General features: G+C 35.4%; 1 protein-coding gene across 1 annotated transcript; it reads left to right on the forward strand.

Moving 5' to 3' along the window:
- The first annotated feature begins 944 nt into the window (after positions 1-944).
- Positions 945-26,549, forward strand: LOC120894426 (protein N-terminal glutamine amidohydrolase). Its single transcript, XM_040296995.1, has 4 exons — positions 945-2,688; positions 20,380-20,682; positions 20,913-21,037; positions 21,305-26,549. The coding sequence occupies exons 1-4, from the start codon at positions 2,618-2,620 to the stop codon at positions 21,439-21,441; spliced, it is 636 nt and encodes a 211-aa protein (XP_040152929.1). The 5' UTR covers positions 945-2,617; the 3' UTR covers positions 21,442-26,549.
- Positions 26,550-27,354: the final 805 nt, after the last annotated feature.

Raw genomic sequence — 27,354 nt, forward strand, 5'->3', positions numbered from 1 at the left:
TGTACAATGGAGCGTCTTTGCGAAGATACTCATGCTGGACCTAGAGTAATCAGATTGTTTTTTACGTTATCGGTAGGTAGAAGAGAGAGAAAAAGATAGATGGAGAGATAGAGAATGACATACATGGAGAAATAGAGAAAGATAGAGAGAAAGAGAGAGAGAGAGAGTGAGAGAGAGAGAGAGAGAGGGGGAAAGAGAGCGCGAGATGAAGAAAGAAATAGAAAGAGATAGAGAGGTATAAAGCGATATAAAAAAAATCAAGTTTGGAAATCCTTGGAATGGCTGTATAATCTTAACTTTTTCCACGTATCGTATTAAATCAGTAATTGGGTGTTTGGCTACCTGAATAAACGGTAGACCATTTTTATATTTTGAGATTGCCAAGATTTATTTAACTTTGTCGAGTGGTTTACAAAATTGGATGTGTCTTTGAGAAGAGAATAAAGGGAAAAAGAGATCCGAACAGTGGTAGGGCCACACCGTGGTCGCCACAGGTGTATAAAGTTTCTCCATTTATTTAAAAATACCTGTTTCAAACAATATTTTGACAGAAAAATGAGATATTTGATTGAGTTATGCGGAACGCATTCACAGCGGAACCCGGGACAATTTGTACTCTTAATCTTCTCGTTTGTTTAAATTAAAAGAGTGGCTAGATACGTAATTTTACAAAGACATTTTTGCCTTGTTTTCTTTTTTTTATAGAGACTTTGAGCCGATTGGCCTCATTCACCTCTTTATTTTTGCCTTTAATATTTCCGTCTGCATCATAGGTCACAGGTTCTGTAACAAAAAAAAATCGCCCAACTGAATCTAGAACAGTCGGTACACGCCAAGTTGCAAAGATGTTGATTACGTTTCTTTACAACATGTATGACTAGTTTGTGTTGTGTGTAACCCGTGCTTACTTGCGACAGTTTCCGCAGCAACGTTCGGAACTTGTTATTTGTTGACTAACGTGCTCGGAGAGCTCTCTTCGTGCATAACACGATTTTCCCGCGAGAGTAAAGGAAAACTCAACCTACAGCTTGCAGTTTGGCAAAACAAGAGAGTACCAAGCCCTTAAGATAGGTAAAACCTGCAGCAACGTGCCAGTGCGAGAACGTTATCCGTGCTTTGTGGTCTTATCGCGATATCCTTTACGTCCGGCCTATTCGTGTCATGGGTATGTGTAGTACCGTTTGAGGTCGTGCGCATCCCTTCCAGAAAACCCACCCCTAGCTAAAGCCACCCTGTCGGGGCCTAACCGCAGTTATGCACCATCATACATCATCGGCAGTGCGATAGCGACGATATATCCCGTCGATAGTGGCTACTCACTTTCCAAATGTGGCAGTTTCCCGCGTTGAGAATGGATTGCAATTGTACACGAGTGCAAATTTTCGTACAGTGATAACGTAGGGAAAACGATGACATCAGTCCGAAAGTTGTAGGAACGGTTAGATAGGAATATATTTCCCTGGTTTCCTCCCGACATCCTGCCAGCCCTTCCAGACTTTCCAGAACCATCCAAAACTTTGCAACCCAATAGGCAACAAAAACGCATCTTCTCGGCCGAAAGCAGCAAATCTTCATTTCGAAATAACCTCCTACTTACTGTTCAGCAACATCCGTATCTGCGTATCGTGCGTTTGTTTCGAGATCAGAGCGACCCTTTGTTTGAAGCTCTCATACACTTGCGTACACGCACATCTCTGCTGTAGATTCCGCAGCCTCCTTTTTGCGTCCGAGGCATCGATTATACGCTGTGGCGAATATTTGCAAGTGAATTATTACGACAGTTAGCAGCTTCTCTTAAAGGCTAGTAAATTTATCAGACTGATTTATGTGTGTGTGTGTGGTACGTGCTGTCTTCGAGCTAGATACGTGTTTGCGTGTTTGAGGAAGCAGGGTCTATTCTAATCGTTAAAATATCGAACGTGCTAGTTAAATTGAAAATATACACCCCCAGAGCAATATCAATAAAAGTCAAACAACAGTAATCCATCAAAGTACCCTCACGCCTAGCGTGAGCACGGTAAGGCAGACGGTGAAAAAGTGAATATTTTTCAAATATTTGCCAAACGCACCGAGCAAGCAATCGTTCCAGTGTGAAGTAGAGTGTAGCGTTGCTTGTCTGGTAGATGTCCTGCGAGAGAATCCGACTCCGGCTGTGAGATCGTACGAGTGAGTGAGCAAGTGTGGTCTGCGGGTGTGTTCTGTGCCGTTTGCCGTTGGGTGATCGAGCTGGTGTGAAAGAAGGAAACTGAGTGCTAGGGCGTTGGTACGGTGGTCGAAGCGAGAAAAACGCTCCAGAGTGTGGAGGCAACTGAAGCGCGAACAGCAAATATAATTCCAGCAGCAACAACTGCTTCTGTAGCAGCACGGGGAAAAGTGTTCAGCAATAATAACAACGTTTGCTGCTCTCCGTATCCCGGCAATTTGGCTCGTGTTGCGAGAGGAAAATCTGCAACATCTGCTATTTCTCTCCCTTGGACGCCCGCTCCATTGAAGTGTTGTGGTGTCACGAGGAAAAATCTGCGAAGAGTGGTGGCAAAAGCACACACACACACTTAGAAGTAGGCCGAGAGCGTGGAAAACAGGAGCTAAAGAGTAGTAGACGTGTGGAGCGGCGAAAATGTCGACAAACGATGCTAACTTTATGCTGTTTTCAAACATCAACGACTGCTCGTACGTTTCTTGCTACTGGTAAGTAAACTGAATTAGTTTTTTTTAAATAATTTATCAAGAATTCTTGAAAGAACTAGATCGGTATTAAAAAGCTAGTAAATTGCTACCACATTAAGTTGCGCATAGTTAAAGAGAGAATGAGAGCGAGAGATGATGAAGCTTTACGTTAGCGTGACACAACATTCACCCAATTCTGTTGTTTCTAGTACCTACACACCTGCTATTTCTTCAAAGTCCCGGGCACTCAATCAATCTTTTTAACATCAATTTATGTTTTCCTTTTGCCCCGTTGAGCGTGGATAAACATATACACGCACTCACTGCCACCAACTGGGGAAGGTCTTCAGTATTTCACGGTCTACGCACCTTTGTGCGGTATACAACATTTTCGACCAGCTTCATTTGACAAAGAATGCTTCTGTTTATCTTGCCGTTTACGAAGCGAATGTGGGTATCAGCATGAGCGCAGAACGGAGAGGAAAAGAGAAAGGAAACAATTGATAAGAAGAAGAACAGAAGGAGCAAGCGCCTGAAATGTGTACGCAAACGGAGCCGCCTGGTGTTTGGTGGAGGATCATATTTTTTAAGTTTTTGGAATTCGGTTAGAAAAGAGCATAATTGGCTAACGAAAAGAGCAACTTCCTTTAGACGGAGGATGCGAACGGCAGAAATGATACTGAAATAAACGAAGGTTGAGGTTAAATGCTATACAGTCCGGGGTATGTTCGCAGACCGCTATGCTTGGTCCCACATTTCACACATGATCTGAAAAATGCTTTTCGAAAAAATGCGTGGAATTTGACTGTACGCATCCTGTGTAGAATCTGAAAAGTTTCTACCTTCTCCGTGTTAATCTTGGCAATGCTTCACATTCATTGTTGTTTAAAAATGAAAAGTTGTTTGAATGAATCGTCTATATTACGCCATTATGGAAAACTGTATGTTTAATTTGTTGTTGTGATAGTTAAAAATATAATCACTATCGAATTCTTTATACTGTTCGCTATCTTCTTTTATTCTTTGTTCTTTCGATGTTCTTTTTTATTGTGATCAACGCATAGTGTAATTGGCTTTTGATGAAACACTTGGTAATCCGTGGCATATATCGTAAGTTTACATTTATTGGTCGTCTGTTGTTATAGTTTTAACGTTATTTATGCTCGTATAAAACATATACACTACACATGTTGTAAACGTAACAACAGAAATTTTTCTTTCTCTCAAATTTACTGACAAATAACACTTTTGCAAGTCTTGCAAGTAAACAGTCTGTCTTACGCACCGTTTTCGTGCCAAAATAAACAATTTAAGTTGGTTTTGAACATTGTTCAACTAAAAGTAAACATTTGACTGAACATTTGATTTCCAACTGAAATACTGACGCCTATCTGAACTTCGTTCAATCGTAACTAAACAATTGAAACCCCTAAGTTGATCCGTTTGCTTCATGGACTTGAGTCTTTTGTTTGTGTCTTCATTTGCAAAAGTAGTTACAATTTACTAACCAATAATTTATCTCGATATATTTAAAATTAATCACTGACTATTTAATAAGTAAAGGTGTCGTCAAAAATTTATTTAACTGTGGTGGAACGAAACACACCCAGTCATTTTGAAGCATCATCTTTAGGCTTTCTTTTGCTCTACTAAAAATTTCGCTGCGGTGGATGTAACATTCTAATTGTAAGCATGGTAACATTTGTAACAAAAAGTGTAACAAAAAATGGGAAGCTCTGCTTCACTATTGAAAATATGGAGAAAAAAAACAGAAGGTTTGGTGACACACATTATGCATATTCTTCTTCTATTTGGCGTAATGTCCTACACAGACATGCCAACCTATACAGGAGACTCATTTAAGTGGAACCTTACATACGGAGGTACGCATACGGATAATCGCTGTATTTTGCGGAATTCCGGTTTAAACCAAGGACAAACGTGCATTGTAGCAGCGTTTCGTATTGTCCTAAACCGTGCCAAAATTTTGATATAAAATGTGCAATAATAGAATTTTGAGCGTGTAAAATTTAGATTTTTGAACAGAGATATTCAACAGAGAATAATGTGCCCAGATGATGTGAAGATATTCATACCTGTCAAAACCCATGACGATTGTCTCTTGCTTCAAGATTTTATTAACTCCTTCAGTACCTGGTGCCTTTCTAACGACATGGAACTTGCCATTGAGAAGTGTTTTATTGTATCGACTTAAGAATCCTGTTGTTTATAAATATTTAATGAACGGTTGTTTACTATCCCGTCGTCAAGAAGCTTCCGACTTAGGAGTTACCTTAGACGAGGGTTTGAATTTTTACGTACAAATTGACAACACGTTGAGTAAGGCGCCTAAACTATTAGGTTTCATTATCAGACAAACCCGTGGATGTAATGACCCCTTATGTCTGAAATCGTTGTTTACGGGTACGATCTTGCGTGGAGTGCTGCTCCGTGGTTTTGTTCCCGCATTGTGTCTCACCGATCAACATAATTGAACGTATTCAACGGAAATTTACCAGGCTTGCTATAAAAGGCGGTCCTTCGAGGGATTCAACAATATGCATAGTTATCGTTCTTGACGCCTTCTATTGGGGATACAAACACTTTAACACCGCTTCAGAGTGAGCCAAAGTGTTTTTGTGGTAAAACTTTAAAAAAATGAATTTGATGTACCTCCTTTACTAGAAAAAAAAAATTTACGCACCTTTGAAGCCACTCCGTTCCAGAAAATTATTGCAAAACGACACTAGACGGACACTACATGGAGCTAATGACCCGATCCTTGCCATGGCTCGGCAATTTAATATATGGTCTGAGCATTTTGACTTTAACATAACTACTGATACTTTCAAATGAAACTTGCTTTTAATTTTTAACTTTGGTGACGGCACAACCCGATAGAGATAGAGATAGGGTAGAATTAATATTATAATTTAGTTGTCTCAGCGAAATCGAGCAAGACAAATCTGGATACAAATAGATATATTAATTAATTAATAAAAATCAGTATTTCCTGCCATTATTTATCGTGTTTCTACCTAAAAAATGTACATAATATTTTTTTAAACAATAATGATGTATACTAAAACCACATAGCATGAATATTGTGGTTTATCCATCTTAAACATATAAAACACGTTGGCTATTCCCTTAAGGCAAATTACTCTGCAAATTATTATTATTTGAAGACATCCATCATTTTTCACGGGTATTGACGAAAGAGTGACCTTTTAGCGTTCGCTTAGCCTCGATTTATCGTCGGTATAGGGCCGGTTCTGTGGTATAGTCGTCATCTCGCACGATTTAACAACATGCGATAAATCCCGGAAGCATATTGATCCTGGAATTAATCCGAAACTTATTCCAGTTATGGAACTAATTCTGAATCTTTATCAGTCTAGGTACTGATTTCTAATCCATAACATTTCAGGAATTGTTTCAAAATCAATACCCTTCCTGAAACAAATCCTAAACCTATATTAATTCTGGAATTGATATTGAACCTGTACCTGTACTGGAAATTATTCAGTAACCATACCGGTTTTAGGACTTATCAATAACCTATACCGTTCGTGGAACTGATACCATACTCAAAACATTCCTGAAACTGATCTTGAAATCGAATCCTTGTCGACCTTGAAACTATTTTTTAATTCTGGTTCAAAAGTGAACTTGGACAGATTGCAGTTATTGAACGGATAACAATCTTATTATCCTGTCAATGGCGCATTCCCAGCAGAAGCTGATTGAAAAAAGATCGTAGAAACAAAAATAATACCCATTATTCCATTATTAGAATATGGTTATAAATATTCTCTTTCGCTTAATATGCTTGGCTTTATAATATAAGATTCGTATATATTTAATATCCACTATAGGCACAAATGCAATTTACAACTTACGCAAAAGTCCGACACACCTTGTTTACTTGCGGTCCTTATTGGTAATGTTTCTCGGGTATGAAATGTAATTATTAATAAATTTAAATTAATGACTTATGAATTGGGATTGTAACTCGTAACAGGAAGTTAAATCATAACTAAAATACGACACAGGATAGGGATAATCTAAAAACCCATTCCCTTTGAAATACTTGAAAGACTAATAAAAATAATAAAATTGGACTGAAAAAAAAACAAAAAAAAATTAAATGTTTGCTGACACATGTTTCACGTGAAATACGAGGCGTCCTTTATGCTGGATCATTCGGTTGAAAAGTATAAGATTTTTAATCATATAATTTTTGTGCAACGTAACGGAATAATTTGAAATGGATGGATTGTGCGGTCCGGTGCACATCATACCTATTAACTTCATTTCCATTACAGCCACGTAATTTCATCAGGGCGAAAGCGGACGTATCATTGATGATAGGGATGGCAGGAACATTCCTGGGTGGTTGAATTAAGAGTGCGCCATAAGAATGTTTATACAATTTTTATTTATTCTGTCCAATCGTCATCAAACTGGCCAACAATTTTGCTCCAGTACGAATGAAATTGCTGCTGCGTCCCTTGAATGCTGCTTTTTCTCGTACATCGCGATTTTCCCGTTTTCCTTTGTATGGTATGGATGATTCCTCTTTTCCTTGTTCTCAACGGTGTTTCTGTGCCTGAGTTTTATGCTTCTATTCATAGTAGACTTTTTCATCGTCATCCAAGGCAAAAAAGTACCGCCTATGATGGCAAGTACGCAACGTGCTTCAACATTCTCAAAATGGTTCGTTCGGCAGAAGTAAGGTCAAGCATATTTCAACATAAGGTACCGAAGGGAGTGCCAAAAGCATGACATTTTGGGAAAACGTTTCACGCTCGTTTCGACCTGCGGTGAATAACATCTTGTCTGTCCCGACCCACCGTTATTATCTGAGTAGAAAGCAACGGCATCTTGGCGCCAAACATTATCAGTACGTTCACTGTATATAGTCAGTGGTACGAAAAATGAAAACATTGGGAATGGGAATGTCCATCGGTCCATTTGCACTGTGGCCTTTGAATAATGTTGTGATGTTCTCCGTCTAACTTTATCCTTGCTCCAAGGCCTACAATGGATTAATGTGTAATCGTGCGTGTGTGCATTACATGTCATAGTGCCTCGGTGCAATTTACTATGCTAACGGTCCCATGTTGATTATTCTAACACGTTCTACTCATTGCGCAAATACAGAGTATGGTTATACAGTAATCGCAATTTCGTTGAGGTTCAATGTTCTAGCAAAGTAGCAATAATGATAAATTTTACGTATAATTGAGATTGTACATAAAATTACAGCATTGTAATTTTTTTTGTGGCATTATACGAATATACCACTATTCGCCTTCTTGAGCCACGCATGTCCAAACTCGTTTTAGATTTTCACGTGGGAGATCATTTTAAATTATCACACATATATGCGTTCAAACAAAGTATCTACTCCCTTTACATATGTTTTACCGTGCTTATTATTATGTCCATGTACTTTACGAATTCCCACAAAGGTTGTACTGCTAGTAAATATGAATTTATCTGACAATATTTATCGTGAATAAAATTGAATTGTTTGATGATTGTACATAAATACTGAATACCTGATTTGGTTTTCTAAAAAATCCTGGAATAATCCTGAAATGAATTTTGAATAACAAGGTCTTTTACATTTTGTACGTATTTTTATCTTTAACATGAGTGTATAATATATAATATATAATATTATAAAAATTATTATTATTAAAGTATATAATATATTAAATCAAATTTGTAAAAGAAAAAAGTTGTATAGTTGTCTGTATTTTCTAATATATTTTTATGAAGGCTTTAATAAATTTGTACTATTAATTTGAATGAGTCAGTAACAAAACGTATCACACAAAAGCAAACATATTTACGTCTTTTTTGAAAAGCTTTCGTAATAGTTTTCGTCATTTACGTGACCCATTATCCTTTTAGATATGTATAAGATCAATCTGAGTATAGTACAGTGAAATATTTGCCATGACCATAGCTACTAAAAGACAAACATTTCATTAAACTAACTTCATGCAGTTATCAAAATTTGATCTGAAAGTTTATTTTCAAAGTTTTAGTATGTTATTCAAATTTTTAAATTTTGTAAGATAAGTTATATTGTTTTATTCATCATGAAAGAGTTTAACATAATCGTAAGATCACCGTTTGCGTTACTTTTCTCTCTGAAATAAGCTGCATAACTGACACGTTACAATCTGACGAATGAGACCTCTAAAACTGGCCCTTAATGTGTTTTGTGTTGTGTTGCTAAACGAGTTACTTTCGAGAGCAAAGAAGTGTAAGAAGAACAAAATTTAAGCAAGCGCACATCAAGGGAAATCTATCTCAAGGGATTTTACATATTTGCCAGGAGTAGTGAAACGAATGAGATGTCAGCGAAGGAAATACTGGGGGATGGATTTTTATGCGCATCGCATGCTAACCCATAATAATGACCACTTCACAGCCTTTTTGCGAGCTTACAAGCACCAACCTTCCAGCTTACAGGCACCAACCTTCCAGCTTGTTGCCCTCAACTTCGCGCCGCCTTCGTCTATCAGGCGACTAACGGACACAGGTTGATGCACGCACGATTTTTAATGTTGAGCTTAGCACGCTAGTAGTATAATCCAGAGGCCGTATGTTTGCCTGCCATTGCAAGCGCGTTTGATGCCGTTGCCGAGGCCAGCATTGTTTCACCAGTACGGTGCCAATTTGATGGCGTCCGGCGACTGGTGACCCGCTGATATACATCGGATCAACTTTGTATGCTTCCCGTTCCGTCGCAACGTTACTAGTCACATACCCATAATTTAGTTCCTTTTGAGTGGTTTCCTCACCAGGATGGTAATTTGAAAAATGGAAAACCATGGCAATGTGTAGAAGAACATATATTGTAAGGTCTGAGTAGATTGAAATGGAAAAAAGCGAGATTTCCTTTTGACTGCCTGCCGTCGTACAGTCCGCTGTTCTACCTTCATACAATGGAAATGGTAACCACCTCTACGGCTAGTTCCTGGAAAATTATGGAAATCATGTGCAAACTCTACCGTAAGAACATTCCTCGTGCGCTTTCCTTTAAAGAGTTTCACTAGACTGTTTGAATGTCAACTTGATGCAGCATTCATGCGTTAAACAAATTGATTGAACTTATTTGTTTGCTTTATGATTTTTTTTAATTTCAAATAAATAATGTTAAGACGTAAGCATGTGGTAACCGCATAATCGATCAAATATAAAAATGGAGGGACGGTCCAGATGAGAATAAAACAGCCATTGTTTTTTAAACATTTAATTATTTATCTATTTATTTATTTGTTTTTATCTGTTCTCCTCCTCTAACTTCTTTTTTAAAAAATGATTTCAATTTTGTTTAATATTATTCATGCCAAGATTTTAATACATTTTGTAGAATTTTGTCAAACGTCGATTAGATCATGTTAAGATGCAGTTTCTTAACCTGATGTTGGAAATAACTAAATAAATTCTGGAAATGCTATTAAATATAAGTAAATTTTTTAACATAAAGTTGCCGGTCTTGTGGTACAGTCGTCAACTTGTACGACTTAAAAACATGCCCGTCATGGGTTCAAGCCCCAAATAGACCGTGTCCCCATACGTAGGACTGACTATCCTGCTATGGTAACAATAAGTCACTGAAAGCCAAGCTCACTTTCACTAGTGGGTAAAGGCAGGCCTTGACCGACAACAGTTGTTGTGCCAAAGAAGAAGAAGAATGTTAAAAAACCTTTCGTTTGAAAATCGTTGAAATGTCAAACACAACTATACAATTCTAGTATTACAACACTACTCACTAAAGCGTCTTTTCGGAATGATCGCCATATTGCTTTAAGAGTATTAATTTGGAAAAAGAAGCCATTCTACATTAAATTGTTATCACATTAACACAAAAAAGGCTTTTTTATTTCTCCAAAGTTCGAGCCTATCTTATTGGTTTGTTTCCAAGAGTCATTGAAGTGGTGATTCCTCTTTAGCTTACTTTTATAGATGTGTGTATCATACGGTTAATACTAATGGAGCTTTCCAATGTAACTAGACTGAAAACATTATAGAAGGTGCCTTTCGCTGCTATATTCATTCCAAGTGACCTTCGCTACCCTTCCCTGTACATCGCTAATAATGCGACAAGTTAAGCCGCTACTGGGCCAGCACCGCCATTTAGGATAGAATTTGCTGAAAAGCTTTCGAACTGACCTGTTTATCTTGCCGTCATCCACCTCAAGATGCCAGACGATCAAAGGCGCGATGCTTTCTACTATTTTCCTCACTTGGCCCTGCTGTACTTGTTTACAAGTCTTGGCAGATACGAAGGTTTATCACCAGCACAACCAGGCGGCCCCATCACTGTTTGAATTTTGCCTGTGGTTTTGGTTGTTTTGTACTGCCTGTGGAAAAGGTTAATCTACATTTAGAGCACCATTGCATCAGCACAAAAAGGAGCTTAATGTTTCTTGCCTGTTTCTTTGGCTTCCAGATGTTTATTAAAGTTTATCGACTATAAGTTTGTTATTGTTTACAAATTTTATCAGTGAGTGAGCAGAAACACAACATTCATTTAAAAGTTTGCCGAATAAATTGGGTTTAATACACTATTTAGCTAGATTATAAATACTACAACGGTAGTAATTTAACGGAAATTTCGCCGATGTAAAGAAGCGATAATACTTTTGATGTTGAAGTGATGGCAATGAAGCAGAAAGGAATGTTGTAGAAAAAATGTTTCTCACGAAGAAGGAGAGTCACAACTACATATTTATCCTAGTTACGCGTGTAAAATAGCACTCAAACGAGTAATCAATTTTATCGGTAAAGTTTTTGTGCGATACTCAAAATGCGTATGGATTTTTCTTGAATATATCCTTAAATTCTAAAAAAAAGAAGCAAAATACGATATGTATGTCTAACCCGCGAAACCCAGCTGCATTGTGAATTGAAAACGAGTGAAAGAAACGAGGCCTAATGAAATGTTTTGCTCTTTTGTGGATACCGAAAAGCCATCTTCATCTTTACACTGGTAAATCAAGCTGTTGTTTTACTTGTTTCAGGGTTTCACTTGTTGGACTTGTGAAATAAGTCGTCGTTCGTTACACGTATGAAAGTAAGCAATCGTTCGTTAAGCATCTTCTTCTTCTTCTTCTTCTATATGGCGTAACGTCCTACGCGGGCATGCCGGCCTATACAGGCTTTCGAGACTTAATTCATTACCACACGGCCGGATAGACAAATCCTTGCTACGGGGAGACGGTCCATTCTAGGTTTAAACCCATAACGGGCGTCTTATCGAGTCGTACGAGTTGGCGACTGTTCCACGGAACCGCGTCAAGCACATATTATTCAATTTAGTCTACCTAGGAACCCTTGCTCTATAAATTTTAATGGGTAAAAATTTAAAATGTTCATTATTTATGAATTAGTAATTTTAAAATTATACATACATTTATAAAGGAGAATAGTTTTGCTAATCAACGTAAGCTTGCTAAACTGTTCCTTCTCAATAAGCAAAATGTAAATGGTTTTCCAAGTCACTTTTAAATGTGCACATAATTATTCACCCCATCGAATATATTTTTCAAGAGCTATCAAATGGTGATCGGACGAGAACTGGTGTTTTCAACATGGTATGGTCGTTGACAATTTCAAATGGTGTATTTGCTTCAACATGAAATTTAAGTTTCAACACATTATTTTCAAACATAATAAAGAACTGTCAAACTCAATCCAGTGTGAGTCGTGTTGAAAATCATGCTGACGAAATTAAAAATTATTATGATGGAAATGTCAGATCGATGTGGTTCAACATTTTGCATGCGGTGAATAACAACGTTTACATTCCAAACTGACTTGGAAAACCCTGTAAAGTAAATGTCAAAATTACAATTCTAATATAACATGTAGTTATAATAGAACAAAATATTAATATCATGTTATAGGATAAAGTAGTGTGATTGACTGCTATATTCAAATCGAATTTGAGTGTGATTTTACGTAGAATAGGACCAACTAAACTTTTCCCTCCATTTCTATGACCTTGTACCCTTATCAAACCTTATGTTGAAAACTGGGTTTATTTCTTTTTCTTTTTCATATTTTTCTTATACTTTTTGAATGCCTGCGTTTCGTGTAAGCAATCATCATCTAGCCGAAATGTGCGTGCCATTAGGCAATATAGTATGTGTAGGTAACCAGCGGCGTCAAGATGAAAAACTGTCACAAATGTTTGCACCTTCATTTTCTATAATATAAATATAAAAAATGATTTTAAATGTATTGTATTGTGTACCTGTGATCACAATGCACACTGGAAGCAGACTGGGATGAAAAGAATTTGTTTAAGGTTTCGAGTTCAATGCCCAGAGTATTTTAGCTTTTAAGTAAATACTATTACATTAAGAAAGGTAAACAATTAGACTTCTACACCACGTGAATCATTAGGAATAAATTTTCAAATATGTAAAATGTTTCAAATTATTCACATTTAGGTAAAGGCATCTTTCAACGACAATATTTAATTTACTATTACATTAAGAAAGGTAAACAATTAGACTTCTACACCACGTGAATCATTAGGAATAAATTTTCAAATATGAAAACTGTTTCAAATTATTCACATTTAGGTAAAGGCATCTTTCAACGACAATATTTAAAAAAGTAATACCTTGATTGTAAGAATTAACAGTGTTTTAGAAAGGTTATTTAATCACATTTAAATGAATGGCTTATTTAGAAAATTACTTATTTCCAAGAAAGTTATGGCAATAACTATAACAAGAAAATTAAAACTAAATAAAACATGTTAAATGTCATGTCTTTAACATGTTAAAAATCATAGGGTTATGTATATTAAAGTTTTTCCTAGTAAACTAACTTATTATACAGCTTCAGCAAAAATCAGGACGCCCTTTGGGCAACTTTAGAAGTTACGTCATATTTTATAAACATCAGTTTGTAAGAAGTATACTGGGCCGGACTGGTGGTACAGTCGTCAACTCGAACGACTTTACAACATGCCCGTCATGGGTTCAAGCCACGAATAGACCGTGCCCCCATACGTAGGATTGACTATCCTGCTCTGGTAACAATAAGTCACTGAAAGACAAATCCACTTTAGTAGTAGGTACACGCAGGCGTCAACGGTTGTTGTGCCAGGAACGTTTGTTGTGCCAAAGAAAAAAATAAAATAAAATATAATAAAGAAAAAGAAGAAGTACAGGCCATATTGTTTCTTCTAATAGTACTATTTCCGAAGGGATCGTTTGAAGTTCTTGCATAGATACATTAAATATTGGAAATATTTATATATTAGATAAATAAGATAATACGTAGGTTAATTTAAATACTAAGCTCAAACGTAATTGAAGCCCTTTATACCGCGAAATATCAACGTTGCTACTTTAATATTAATAACTTTAATTCTATTTTACAGTAATACGACTTCAGTCTTTTTTCTATTGTAATGTTATTGCTTATGATTTGTCTTGAAACTAATTTTAGCGAAATATTAGTCCTTGAGTAGTAGGACTGACTATCCTGCTATGGGGGGGAAAACAATTAGTCACTGAAAGCCAAGCCCACAAGTGGTACAGGCAGGCCTTGACCGACAACGGTTGTTGAGCCAAAGAAGAAGAAGAAGATTAGTCTTTTAAATGATTTTCAACATCTAAAGCACGAAATAATTTCACTCTTTCATAATTTTTCCAATTGTGTGGAGAAGGGGAGTGTTGAACATGACTTTTGTTTATCCTGTTTCACATTTTCGTTTCATTTAGAAACTACAAAGCCGTCCCTCCTGAAAACAAGAAATAAAACACATTTTTAAATATACGCGCTCGGTATTGTTGTCAATCTTTTCTTAAGCCTTTGCTGCCTGCCTAATTACGGCCCTTCATTTTTAACCTAATAATTCATAGCCTGGTCTAATCTCTGCAAAGTGAGTAAATTTCTGTTTCTGTTGCTCATAAATAATGAGTAAATCATTATTTTCTGTTGCTACCAATCTAAAAACTTCGCTTCACCTCCAACTATCATATAAATACCTTAATTCTGTACTTCTATGTGTCAAACGCGACAGCGGCTCGAATTTTAAAATTTGGAAGGGACGTTTTATACAGTTGTTTAACGCGAAACCATAAATTTGGGCCACACAGTATTAAAATGAGTATTTTGATTCTAAGTAACACCGTAAGCACCGCATGTCATTTTGGATGCCGCATCTATCTTAAGTGCTGTACCAAGTTGGCAAAGCCAACTATCATTTTGGATTTATTTGGAAGTTTTTTTTTGCAATTTTTAGTTTCAATGACTTTCTACAATATTCAACTTCAGTTGAATATTAAATGAGTTATCATTTTAAGGATCTTACTTTTTAAACAACCCACTTAAATGTTACTTTTTAAGTCTTGACCCATTGCATTTTGAGAAAGTTTAATGAAAAATTTCCTCGCGATTGATCGTCATCGCACTGCTTATGGAGACGGTTTAACAGTGCAATGCGAAAGTATAATTTTTGTGGGGTTTATTGGGATTGTATTCTGATACCGTGGTAATAAATGGTTTACTGAAAATCGATTATATTTATCGTAACGGAATCACAGCAAAACACAGGTATAAATTTTAAATCAACGAGTAGATCGAAATGATTGATCTTACCCGGGTCATGGAGGTTCGCAACATGAAAACTGAGATGATTTCAAATGCCGAACGAAGGAAGTGGGATCCCCCAAAAATATAACTAATTATTTTTCCATTAGCGGAAAAATTCCAATCATGCTTTTAGTGGGACGAGCGTTTCTGGTATTGAATTGCCAAAGCATCCTGTTGATGTTGATGTCCTTTTGCAAATTAAAATATCCTCTAAATCTAACAGACATATGGAAGAATTAGTGTTTAGTGTTTAGTGTTTATTAATCAATAGACTATAAAGCCATCTCGAGTCAAATTGTGTTTTCAATGGATAACGATTGTGTTACATAGATAACGAACAGAACAGAAATTAAATGAACTCTTCAACACTTTTCAGCCTTTTTGATACACTTTTTTACATATTAGTTTGGACTTATGGTATGTTACAAGACCTCCTAAATGGTGTTATAATGTGTCTCTAACGTTACACTAGATGATTATTCTGTGGTTGTAGATTCTTCGATAAATCAATAAACATGACATCTAATTTGCATTGAAAATGATGTAAGGCACGGTTCTCAAATTGAACGTCATGAAGTGGTATTGCATGAAAGCGTCATAGGATAGCATTGGGTTTCAAGATTTAATTATTTGGTAAGTTATTATCATTATCATTATCATTCACTATTAAATAGAAGTACACAACGATGCTATTTGAAAAATTTTCTGCGAAAACTACTATTGCTGTGTTGGAATAACATTTTTCCTCCCTACTCTTCACGCCTCATGTGGACCGATCTCCTGTAGAAAAGACTAACTATTCGGCTGCGTGGTACTGATAAGTTTCGATAGTCTGTAAAGGCTGCCATGACCGCGGATATCGTTACGCCAAACATAAAAAAGTTATGTATGATGATTGAAAATTAAATTTGTATTATATCGAGGAGATCCCCGAGTTATTTGTCTATTCAAGACTACCATATTTTTTTTAGCTACATCAACATGTGTTTTTCAATTATTTGAACATTTGTTATGTTCTGTTCCCAGCAATCAACAATTCTAATGGAACATATTTGCTGGAGCTTAAATGCAAATCGTATTGCTAAAAAATAGCTATAAAATATTAGCAGTTAGTAGCAGCGCCTCACAAATAAGTTTCATAGCCATAACAGGACTGGAACGTGTGAACGGTTATTTTTACATTCGATGGATGGCTTTGCTGGGCATGAACGTCGAGTACGACGCATGCAACATAACTAAAATGACATAAGTAAATAACAGGCAACCAAAAGTTAATCAGTGAGCAATCTTATTTTCTCCTCTAATGGAAACGATAAACAGACCAGTCAGCGGCAGAGCTTACTCTTAACCCGGTTATGAAGCGTTACTTGGCATACAAAAACAACTTACGGCTGGTAGCGACTTTCCGCTAAATAGTCTTGCTCTTGAACCATTTTCCTTAGAAAACGTAAAAATAAGGCGTACAAGGACAAGCTAGTGATGTAAAAATTTAAGACACATCCCCCAATTCAATTCACCGCGTACGGTGGTGGCTTCTTTATAATTAGATACTAAATGTTCATACAATATGAAGCAAATTTTGAACAGTTATATCATGTTATTGCACTGATTGCTCAAAAAGTATGTCGTATGATGCTTTTGGAGATAGCAACACTCGAATGAGTACATTGCACAGAGTTACAATTTTGTATTGGTTGAAGTTAATTTTAGTACATTGTGAGTTTTTGGATTATTGTAAAATGATGTATAAACAAGAAAGTATGAAACACAATTACGTGTTTGTTGACAGACATATCGTTACGACCTTGTTACAAGCACTTTGATGACAGTATTCCTAAGTGTTTTATCTCTTCTTGTTATAGCTGAATGATGCCTTAATAGCCATACAGCCTCATGGTAAATTGTGTTGGCAACAGTCTCCTGTGTATATCCAAAACATCGCCACCTTATACGTACATTATCTCAGTGGGACAATCATTTTGCTTTGTAAAAGTGAATCGTGCTACAAGCTATAACCATTAACATGCTATGTAATACAGCATATTATTAAGTGAAGTGTAAATTAAAAGCACTACAAGTGTCGTCGTTTCTGTTTATGCTGCACTTAGTTTTATTTATTTATATTATCACATACGACAGTACATTGGTTCTATTCATTCTGTTGAATTACATAAAGACATGTAAACCCTCGGTCATAGTTTTTAAATGAATGGATTTATTCATTTTCTTACATCATTGCCAGACAAATTCATTATGAAACGTTTGATTTACTACCGGATTCATCCGATCGGATCGGCAGTATCGGAATGTTCACAGATGTATTTTAAAAGTTAAAATTTGATTTTGAATCAACATACAAAAGGAAACAAAAAGGGTTTTGGTAAAGAATATGATTTGAGATAATTTACCTTCGCAGAAGGTTGTTTTTTGTCCAAAAGGTTTGAATCCATCCGAATACATTGGGGACGTGAAAAAGCTCTGGATGGTTGTACATACGAACTCCCTGCTTGCGGTTTAAAACTCTCTCTTTTTTTTGTTACTATGGTTTTCGCGGAAGATTGATCACCTTATCAATAAAAGTTCAAGTGGTATAACAAATAAGCATAATAAGATAATAAGTGGTATTTACTGATTTAGATTGTCATTGTTATGGCATCGGCTATATCATGTACATTTGCTTCCTGTATATTTTGCCTTATCCCGGACATACTCGATTGAAAATGTGGTATCCATTGTTGAATGATTTTACCGGTATATCATATGACATTTTGTTTTAATCAATTTAAACAAACAACCTCATGACATGCATTTTCTGGGGTCACTAATCAAATACATGCTAAATAGACTATCTCATGCAGAACTATCTACAATTTCTGTAGCCTTTGAATGCTCACAACATCTCATAGATTTTCTGAATTTATTTCTCTCATGCACATGCTGATTTCATGATGGTCATGATGGTTAAATATGACCATAAAATTTCATTTTTCACCCATAGTAAATATTCAAATAGTCATGTTAACAGAAAGCGGATATAGTTTGGCAACTTTTAGATGTGTTTCGCGATTATGATGGTGCATGTTCTTAGTGACTTGTTCTCAACTAAATGCATACTTTTTAAAGATAAGTTACACAAATTCACACAATAAATCTTGCATTCTAAGTTAGGTGAAGGTTGTATGATTTACCCTATTCAAATCCCATTGCAATCGGAAGCATCTACGTAAAGCGATTTAATAAGAATGGTTTTACGAGTGTACGGATGCACTCATGGGATCTCATATGCTTTTCCAATACTGGATGCAGGAACAGTTTCATGGTTTACGATGCAAGCGTAGTGGCAATAATGCTATTGAGAGCAGATGGAGTGTTCTATGCAGATCCTGATGATGCTTACCATGACCCGTTGCTAGCAAATATTTTCCACAGCCTGTATTTGTTGTGTTTAATGCAACAACAGTATGCAATTTAAATAAATTACTAAAATATATAGAATTCAAAGATCCAAAAGCTGACATTTCCAAGCGAAACTAAGAATAGTAAACAAAAGTTATTATCAATCCCTTTTTGCAAAGATAGGTAAAACAAATTTAGTTACAAATTAAACATTTAGCAAATTTCAGCAAATAGACCGGAATGTTCGCAGAGGACGTTACACCAAATAGAATAAGGTTCAGCAAATTTACAAAGCTAAAAAATCTGCCAAATTGTATAAATTTCATTTTCAAATCACTAGTTTGTTTTATTTTTGTTTATCGAATAAAATTAGTTAGTTTAATCTTATTGGACAAACTTTTCAATTTTTTTTAAGCGATCCTTTCAATTAACTGCAAACAATAATATTACGAAACATTTATGTTAATATATAAAAAGAAAAACATCACAGCTTTTTGCTCAAACCGTTTCGAAAGCAACAGTTAGGTAGATTTATTACAGGTATTCCCCGAGATACGACTCCCTCGAGTTACGACGATTCGCAGATACGACGATTTTGATGTTGAAAGTTGTTATTGAGAAGAAATTGATGTATTGTTTTTGAATTTCCCTTAGATAATCGTTAGATAGAAATTTACAAAGATTCACCAACTACCCGATCTTGAATAAATATATATATATATATTGTAAACTGCTTTTGTAGTCAAATTGAAAATTATCGAACATTGTTTTTAATAAAAGTTTATCGATATCATAGATTTCGACTCTTCAGCTTCGGTTATAAACTTTATACTGACACATATTCGACATACGTCTTTTTCGACTAACTCCTTGCCTTGGGGTATTTTTTCGGTCCCAAATACAGTCGTATCACGGGGGTCACCTGTACTCATGACAAGAAAGAAAAACATGGATTATAACTGAACGATCGCAGAATAGATGGCTAAAGTATTAGTATGGTAAAATAATTAATAGCGCTCTAGCCATATACAGTACATTTCAGTCAATTCTGTGCATCCTAAAATTGATTTTCAATTTCACGGACTTTTTTACAAATTGTCAGACCGGACGTCAGATGGCGTCGGTATCGGTATTTTCCTCTAACTTCTCTGTAAATAAAAGATAAAAATTCCAAAAAAGTGCCGAGTTTTACAAGAAAACCCAAAACAATGTATTTAAAAACACGGGCCGGACACCTTATTTACGTTTAGTAAACTGAGTACAAAATGAAAGAACTTGAATGAATAATTTTAAATGGATTCGAGTCATGGGTTTGAAGAATAAAAAAATTGCTGTTTGCTCATCAATCGTCCATACAATCACATACTAAATACAGTGACACGAAGATTTAAAAAGTGTTCCTGTTTCTCTCACTCTTCAAGGTAGGGTAGGGTTAAGAATCAAGTATCTAGAGCAGGAGTCTCCAATCATTTCAGTTTGCTTCGCAAATAATGCCATTAAGCAAATGGTTTTAGCAGCAGATCTTGGTTTAATATGAAAAAAAAACAAACTGAATGTTATCAGATCTTATCAACGTTGTCAGATTACATGAGAACCCTTGTAAGCAAGTAAATAAATAATCAAATACATACGCATCTATTAATGCCTTCCTTTTTTTTCATTTCATTCTAGCGAGGAGAATGTCTGGAAGCTGTGTGAACAAGTGAAGAAAACGTATCCCTCGGAACTTCCGAAATGTTATGCTGTTTTTGTGTCCAACGAACGGCGCACTGTACCCTTATGGAGACAGAAAGCAGGTCGAGGCGATGAAAAGCTGGTGATATGGGACTACCATGTGTTTTTCATGCACAATCCGTCACCGAACCGGTGTCTGGTGTTTGATCTAGACACAACGTTACCGTTCCCGACCTACTTTCACAAATATGTTACTGAAACGTTCCGATCGGATTATGCCTTAACGCCAGAGCATCACCGGTAAGCATTTACTCACCATTATTTAGCGAATGATGTCATTATCGGCCCTTCATCACAGCGTCACAAAGAAGGGTTTTATCGCTCTCACACTAACTACGAACTGTTATTGGTTCGTTAATCAATTTTAGCGAGTCTCAGACGTAATTCGTGTTGATGTTATCAACTACGTTTAGGTTTGGACCAGTTTTGTAACTAATCTAGCTTGCATGTTCTGTGTGTTTGGGAAATAGTTTTTTCAGAGTGATTCCGGCAGAAAAATACTTGGCTGAGTTTTCCTCGGATCGACGGCATATGCGTAGACCAGATGGATCCTGGATTAAACCACCGCCGTCCTACCCGCCAATACAGACCAGCGGTGAGTACATTTTGTATTAGTGCTATCTGGAAAGGGTTTTTTTGGTTGAATTGTTTGCAAGGAATTGAAGCATTATATCCTGCAATGGGAATTGTATTATAGTTTCATAATTCTGCTTATGACGAATGCAAATATCGTATGCAATTAGTTTTCTTCGGCTAGATATTTTTTTACTATTACATTCATATAATTAATCATTTATTGCACAACTGAAATGTTTGTAACATTTTGCTCAGAATTTTAATGTTTAATTTTGTCTCCTTTTAGCGAGCACCCACAGCTTAGACGATTTCATCTGCATGAAGCCTGGAAAGGGACCGGGTGCGGTTTACGATTTGTTACATTTTGTACAACAATTCTATAAACCGCCGGATCGGAACATTGGTACCAAAACGCAAAATTAAAATCACATTACGGCAAGCACAACGGGTCGCAGCGAAAGAATGTTCAGCAATGCCGGTGGCAATAGCTAGCAAGAACTAATTAGCAACTGTAAGCGGTAATCACAGGATTCTACGTTTCGACCGGGTATTGTGTGGTGCAGGGGCGAGCAGATACGGTACCTTATCAAAACGCAACACCAGAATACGCACCGTGCCATTGTAGAAACAGCATGAAGAAGTATGTACGTTTGATGGAGAATTAGTGAGTTTGGCATGTTTTTTTATGCTGAAATCAAATTGTTGTGGCCAGTAATTGCAAGCTGGAACAGATCAAACAAACACTACCCTTATAAAGCAGTGCAACCAATAGCTATTAAGAACAAAATGTCAGTATGTGGAAGCTGAGTAATAATGAGAAGGTATCTCAAAAGCCAAGTATTCACTTCTCGCTTTTAATAATGCAATAGAAAGGGGCAATCTTGGTGATGAGTTTTCAATTCAAATCAAAGCATTTGCGGCATGATAAAAACGCCTACTACTAAATACACAAGTAATAATTGTTTAAAAAACTAGGAAAAAGCGGATTTTACCAGTTATGTTTTCATTTTGACTAGAGTTTGTTTGTGTGACTGCTTTTATGTAACAATTGTTTACTAATATGTCGAAATGTACTAAGAGACCTAAGAATTAACCACACATATGTTAGTATTATATTGGAAACAAAATTATTACCAAACATAAATAAACCTACTGAGCACTAAACTATGAGTTACAGTTTGTAAAATTCATTGTTATCTAACGCACATAAAATAAGCATTCAAACATGGATCTATAGATTCCTAAAACTCGTAAAAAAAAAAAAAACATTCTTCTCATAAAAGTAACATCCATGCCTCATAATTTAGAAATATTAAATAATATCGACAGCATAACATAACACACATTTTAAAAGTACAGAAGAAAAAAATACTACAATTTTCCAATCATTTTACATTTATTCAGGCAATAATGTAGCATCATGCGCTCATGAATATATTTTCAAAATGAATCAAAAGGAGCGTGGTTGCGCTACCTAATGAACGAAAAAGTGTAATGAATTCAAACTAGTTGGGAAGTTGAAAAGAGCAACTGATAGTTATCTGTGGAAATATATCTTCTACTCTACAATGTGATATTAGTTAATTAATAACAAGCATTATAACACCCGCGCAAAAGCCACAACCAATGTATCCGAATGCAGTTTAACGAATCGAAGAGTAGATGAAGGAAATTCAGTAATGATATCATGCAACAAAGTGAAATGAAAATCAGCATACGAATAGCATATTTTGTTGATCAAAACAACAGTATGGCTTATTGCCGATTTATCTTTTATTGATACACATTAACTGTTCCCCCTTTTAACTGTTCCCATTGTATGAGACCTATGTTAAATATCGTTGCCACCCTTCATATTTCATATTTTTTGTTTCATTTATACAGATCGTAGTTGATGTATAATTAATCAGCAAACGACAATCTATGTATGTGTTACTATTGAGTACGGACAGGTTTAAAATGTTGAAGTGTTACACACAACAAATAGGTTTTTTATGTTAGTATTCGTGTCATAGTAGTAGCTTGTTCAAAAGAATCAATGTTTAAATAGACTGTAATACGTTAAACGTCAACAGACATACAAATAGGAACACAATGTGTAGTTCAATAGTAAATTTCCATCAATATAGATCGGTTTCAATTCATTTTATTTACGTTCTACGATATTAGATTTTGTATTTTGCCTACTTATAACGTTGGTTATCGAAATATGCGTTAGTACGAAAAGCTCTTACAGGAAACTAGTTAAAATAACAAATGTTTTGAATTTGAACTAGTGCAAATTCAATGAACTAGAAGAATTGTAATTGAATGCGATTAGATTGAGTTGTTTATTCATTGTACTATCTAAGATTAGTTAAACATGATATTCAAATATTAAATAGTGTTTTCACTCCTTATGTACTGAAACAAGTAAGCTTTTAAAAGGGGTGTATTGTTGCCGCCATAACAAAAAAACCACCCACACACACATGTTTTGAAACTGTTTTACGAATGTTGTTAAACTGCACGTAGCTTATACAAAAAAATTACACTATAAACATCATATGAAGGGACACATCATATTTTCGGATCGTCTTCTTTTCATATTAAACAGAGTAAAAGAAAAAAGTTTCGTTACTACCGCCACGAGTACGATAGCATGCTACAACTTTTAACGCAGACGCCAAATTACTTACATGAACTAATCTTTTGATAGTCTTTTGCAATTTTATAATCGCGTCAACAGTTGAACTGAAAGGTGATGTTTCTGTACCTTAAATTAATTGATGAATGAAACACTATCGATGGAACTCTCCTCGTAATCAACTTCGATTAATCGTTTAGATCGTACAGCAATTTTCTGTATTTATCTATAATGTAATAAATCACTAAACCAACTTCTATCTCAAAGGCACCCGTATTTGAATCTAAAAATAAAAAAAGCATTCATATTAAACTACTCTGGAGGTGGTGGGAAAAAGCGCATAAACGAGCAATGACTAATAGCTGCCACTGGAGGTGCGATGCTTGTACGTGGCTGCAATATGCTTAACTATATAAATGGAATTAATTAATACCGGCACTTATCAAACCAATCCAAAAGTCCACTAAAATTAAGATAATTGTTACCTTTTCCCCTTTTCCTCACTGTTTGTAGTTAGCGACATGAATAATTATGGACATATTTTATGCTACGGATATACAACTGAAATGTGAAATCCATTACGTTTACTAGTAGAAGAATATATTCACTCACTGTAAGCAGTTTAATGTGTCTACTTCGTATGAGCTGCAATTATTAATACAAGAGAGTAAAAATTTAAGCAACAAACCTTAAAAAATCTGTATCTAAACTATAATATTTTGGCCACATTTTATATTTGAAAGATAATCATCACTCGTTTTGACTTTTTACATCAATTGCAACAACTACAATAGGTCGTGTATAAACGTGATCATTATTTGCGAAAAACAATGATCGTTTGGTGTGTGCTATACTTATCCCTATAAAATGTATTATTTATTTCGTACAACTGTTATTGTGCCTCCTACAAGTACCATGATTGAGAATATAGGGAAATTTTAACTCATTTATGTTATTACGATACTTTATATTACTAATTTAGTCTGTCCGTTTCACTAACGCATCATAAAACTTTACATGCATTTCTGCATCGGTCAGGGATGTGGTAAAATGTTAAGACTATCTTTTAAAATGTAAAATGTTGAGACGAATAAAACGAACGTTAACATTGTAGCAAACGGAGCTGTGCGCTGTTTGCACGGCGAAAAACTTTAAAATATTGATTGCCTAATTTTAAGAAATGTAGCACTAGTGGACAATTTTCCTTTGTAACCCTTACAAACACACGTGTGATAAGCATCGTCTATGGTGTGACTACGTTTGGATATCGCATACTGACCACTGTATTGACTATTTTTATTTTCAAACGAATGTCATTGTTGCATGTTTTCCTTTATATAATGAATTTATTTTCCTGTAGTACACTGTTACATGAAAGGTTATTTAGCAATCAACTGGGAAAAATGGGATTCGTTTAAAACGAGTCGCTGAATAATTGTTACCATTCTATCAGCTCCTAGACTTTTACTAAAAAACATTCATTTGATAGACTAGTGTATCTCAGGCTTTTAACTTTGTTCATATATATATACGTGCGTACATGCGTACTCAGTAAAGTGCATATATATATTATGCTTGAACTAATTGAAAAGAAATCTTTACAAATCTGCTTCTCTTTCGCCGATTTATGCAATTATCCTACCGCTTGAATCCAATGTACAACCCTATGTAATGTCCTGTTTGCACGCAATGGACCAATCCAATACTACTGAAAAGAAGAACAAGTTATGTGCATATGATGAAACTCACAATTTATCAACAACAATTTTTATGACAAAAAAAAAAATCGCAACTGTAAACATCACACTGGTTGCTCGTACATAATGCAACCACTTTCCCCTTTCCACACATTTTAGTTCGGTTTTGATGTGCGTGATGAGCGTTTGAGATAAATTTAAATATGGTATATAGTAATAATAATTATAGTATGATGTGCGAAAACAACATTTAGCAAGTAATCGTGACATATTAATAATAATTGCATTTCATAGCTACAAAATAACTCTATTTTGCAATATATATATATATACTAAATCAATGCATAATATCCCTACTAATGATCATCACTGACGCATGCTAATCTAACATATTGAACTCGATCAATTTTGATGTGCACTGTATCCCAGTAAGAATATAAACACCCCAGTACACAGGCAACTAAGCAAATCTTGTATCATTTATTATATACTTATTGAAAATATGCGGAAATGCAGAAAAGTTACGGAAACTAATCGCTAGCATGGATGAAGACTGTGTATTTTTGTACGATTATGCTTGTAGCTTTTTTTGAAGTCACAAATGTAATACTACGCGCCCGCGCTGACGTAAATGTAGTTGAAGAGATTGTGGTAAATTTGCACTTTTTTCGTTGTCCATGGTGCGAGATCAAATCTTAAAAGACACAATACAAAGCAGAGCACATAGCATACCATCAATGCGTACAGATCGTTGTGCAACATTGAAGCGATTGTGTATTCGAAATTTGAAAAAAAAATGATTTATTTAATATTGATTGTTATGGAAAGCATTGATTATTACTTGTCCAATGTTGTTATGCCTGAACACTTGCCGAAAGAAAGTGGAGTGGAAGCTATTATAAATCTTCTCGCCAGTGCAAAAGAATGCATTGTTAGTGAAATGAAAAATGAGAGTACTTACGATGGATTCCCTCACAAGAGACAGAGAGAGAGAAAGCGAGAGAAAGCGAGAAAGAGAGAAAGAACGAAGGAGAGAGAGAGAAAAAAAGCGGAAAGAAGGTGTGCTAGAACGTTAAGAAACGTGTTAGAAAACGTTAAGAAAGTGGAACGTTACGAACCGAAAGTACTACAGAATGCAAATAATGTAACAGAAATGAATGATGCTTCAATAAAACAATGAATCACGCAATCATTTGGAGCGGAAACAATGAGAAGGCTACATTAAAATTTTAGGACTGTGGGTTTTGTATCAATCTCGAAATATAGCTGTTTAGCAGCGTTAGTCGATCCGAAAATTGTTTCATTTAAATTCATCTATCTTTATCAGCTTTTATTGTTCGTACTATCGTAATTAACACAATTTTAAGCCACAAGACTTCATTCATTTTAATATTTCTCCGCATCTGTGAATCTACACCTGTGCAAAACTAACTAAAAAGATTACGGTTAGCGAATGCTAGGTTTAAAACTTGTTGAACAGAACTTCAATACCATCGTTAATTTATTTATTTATTTATTATTCATTTAATACAATATCAATTTTGAAAACGAAAACTAGTTTTTTTTCTAAATTTCTGCACGAATTGTATTAAATAAATAGTTAAGTTTATATAAATACTAAAATACCCATACCCACCCACCCAAATACCCATACCCAAAAAAATATTTAAAAAATACCCATTTTTCAACGCGAATATTCGTGTTAGGCGAATGCCTCGGGAACTCATAAATCGCGTATCTCGGGAACAGACTGTACCTATCAGTTTAATTGTTTTTAAAAAGATATTCAGTTTTTTCAAACTATTTTTATTAGCGAACCAATGCTACTAATAGTACCAAATATGTTTTCAGCCAAGTGTATGAAAAGCTTTTGCTCTTTAAATTGTTTGTAATGTTATGAAAATAACAGTATTCTCTGCAAATGCTTTGTTTAAGTAGGATTTACGTAAGATGACAAGCAATAATTCTCTCTTGAATGGGCTTAAACATAAATGTCTGTGAACTTCATCAAAC

This window comes from Anopheles arabiensis, chromosome 2 (genome assembly GCF_016920715.1).
Source record: "Anopheles arabiensis isolate DONGOLA chromosome 2, AaraD3, whole genome shotgun sequence".
Lineage (NCBI taxonomy): Eukaryota > Metazoa > Arthropoda > Insecta > Diptera > Culicidae > Anopheles > Anopheles arabiensis.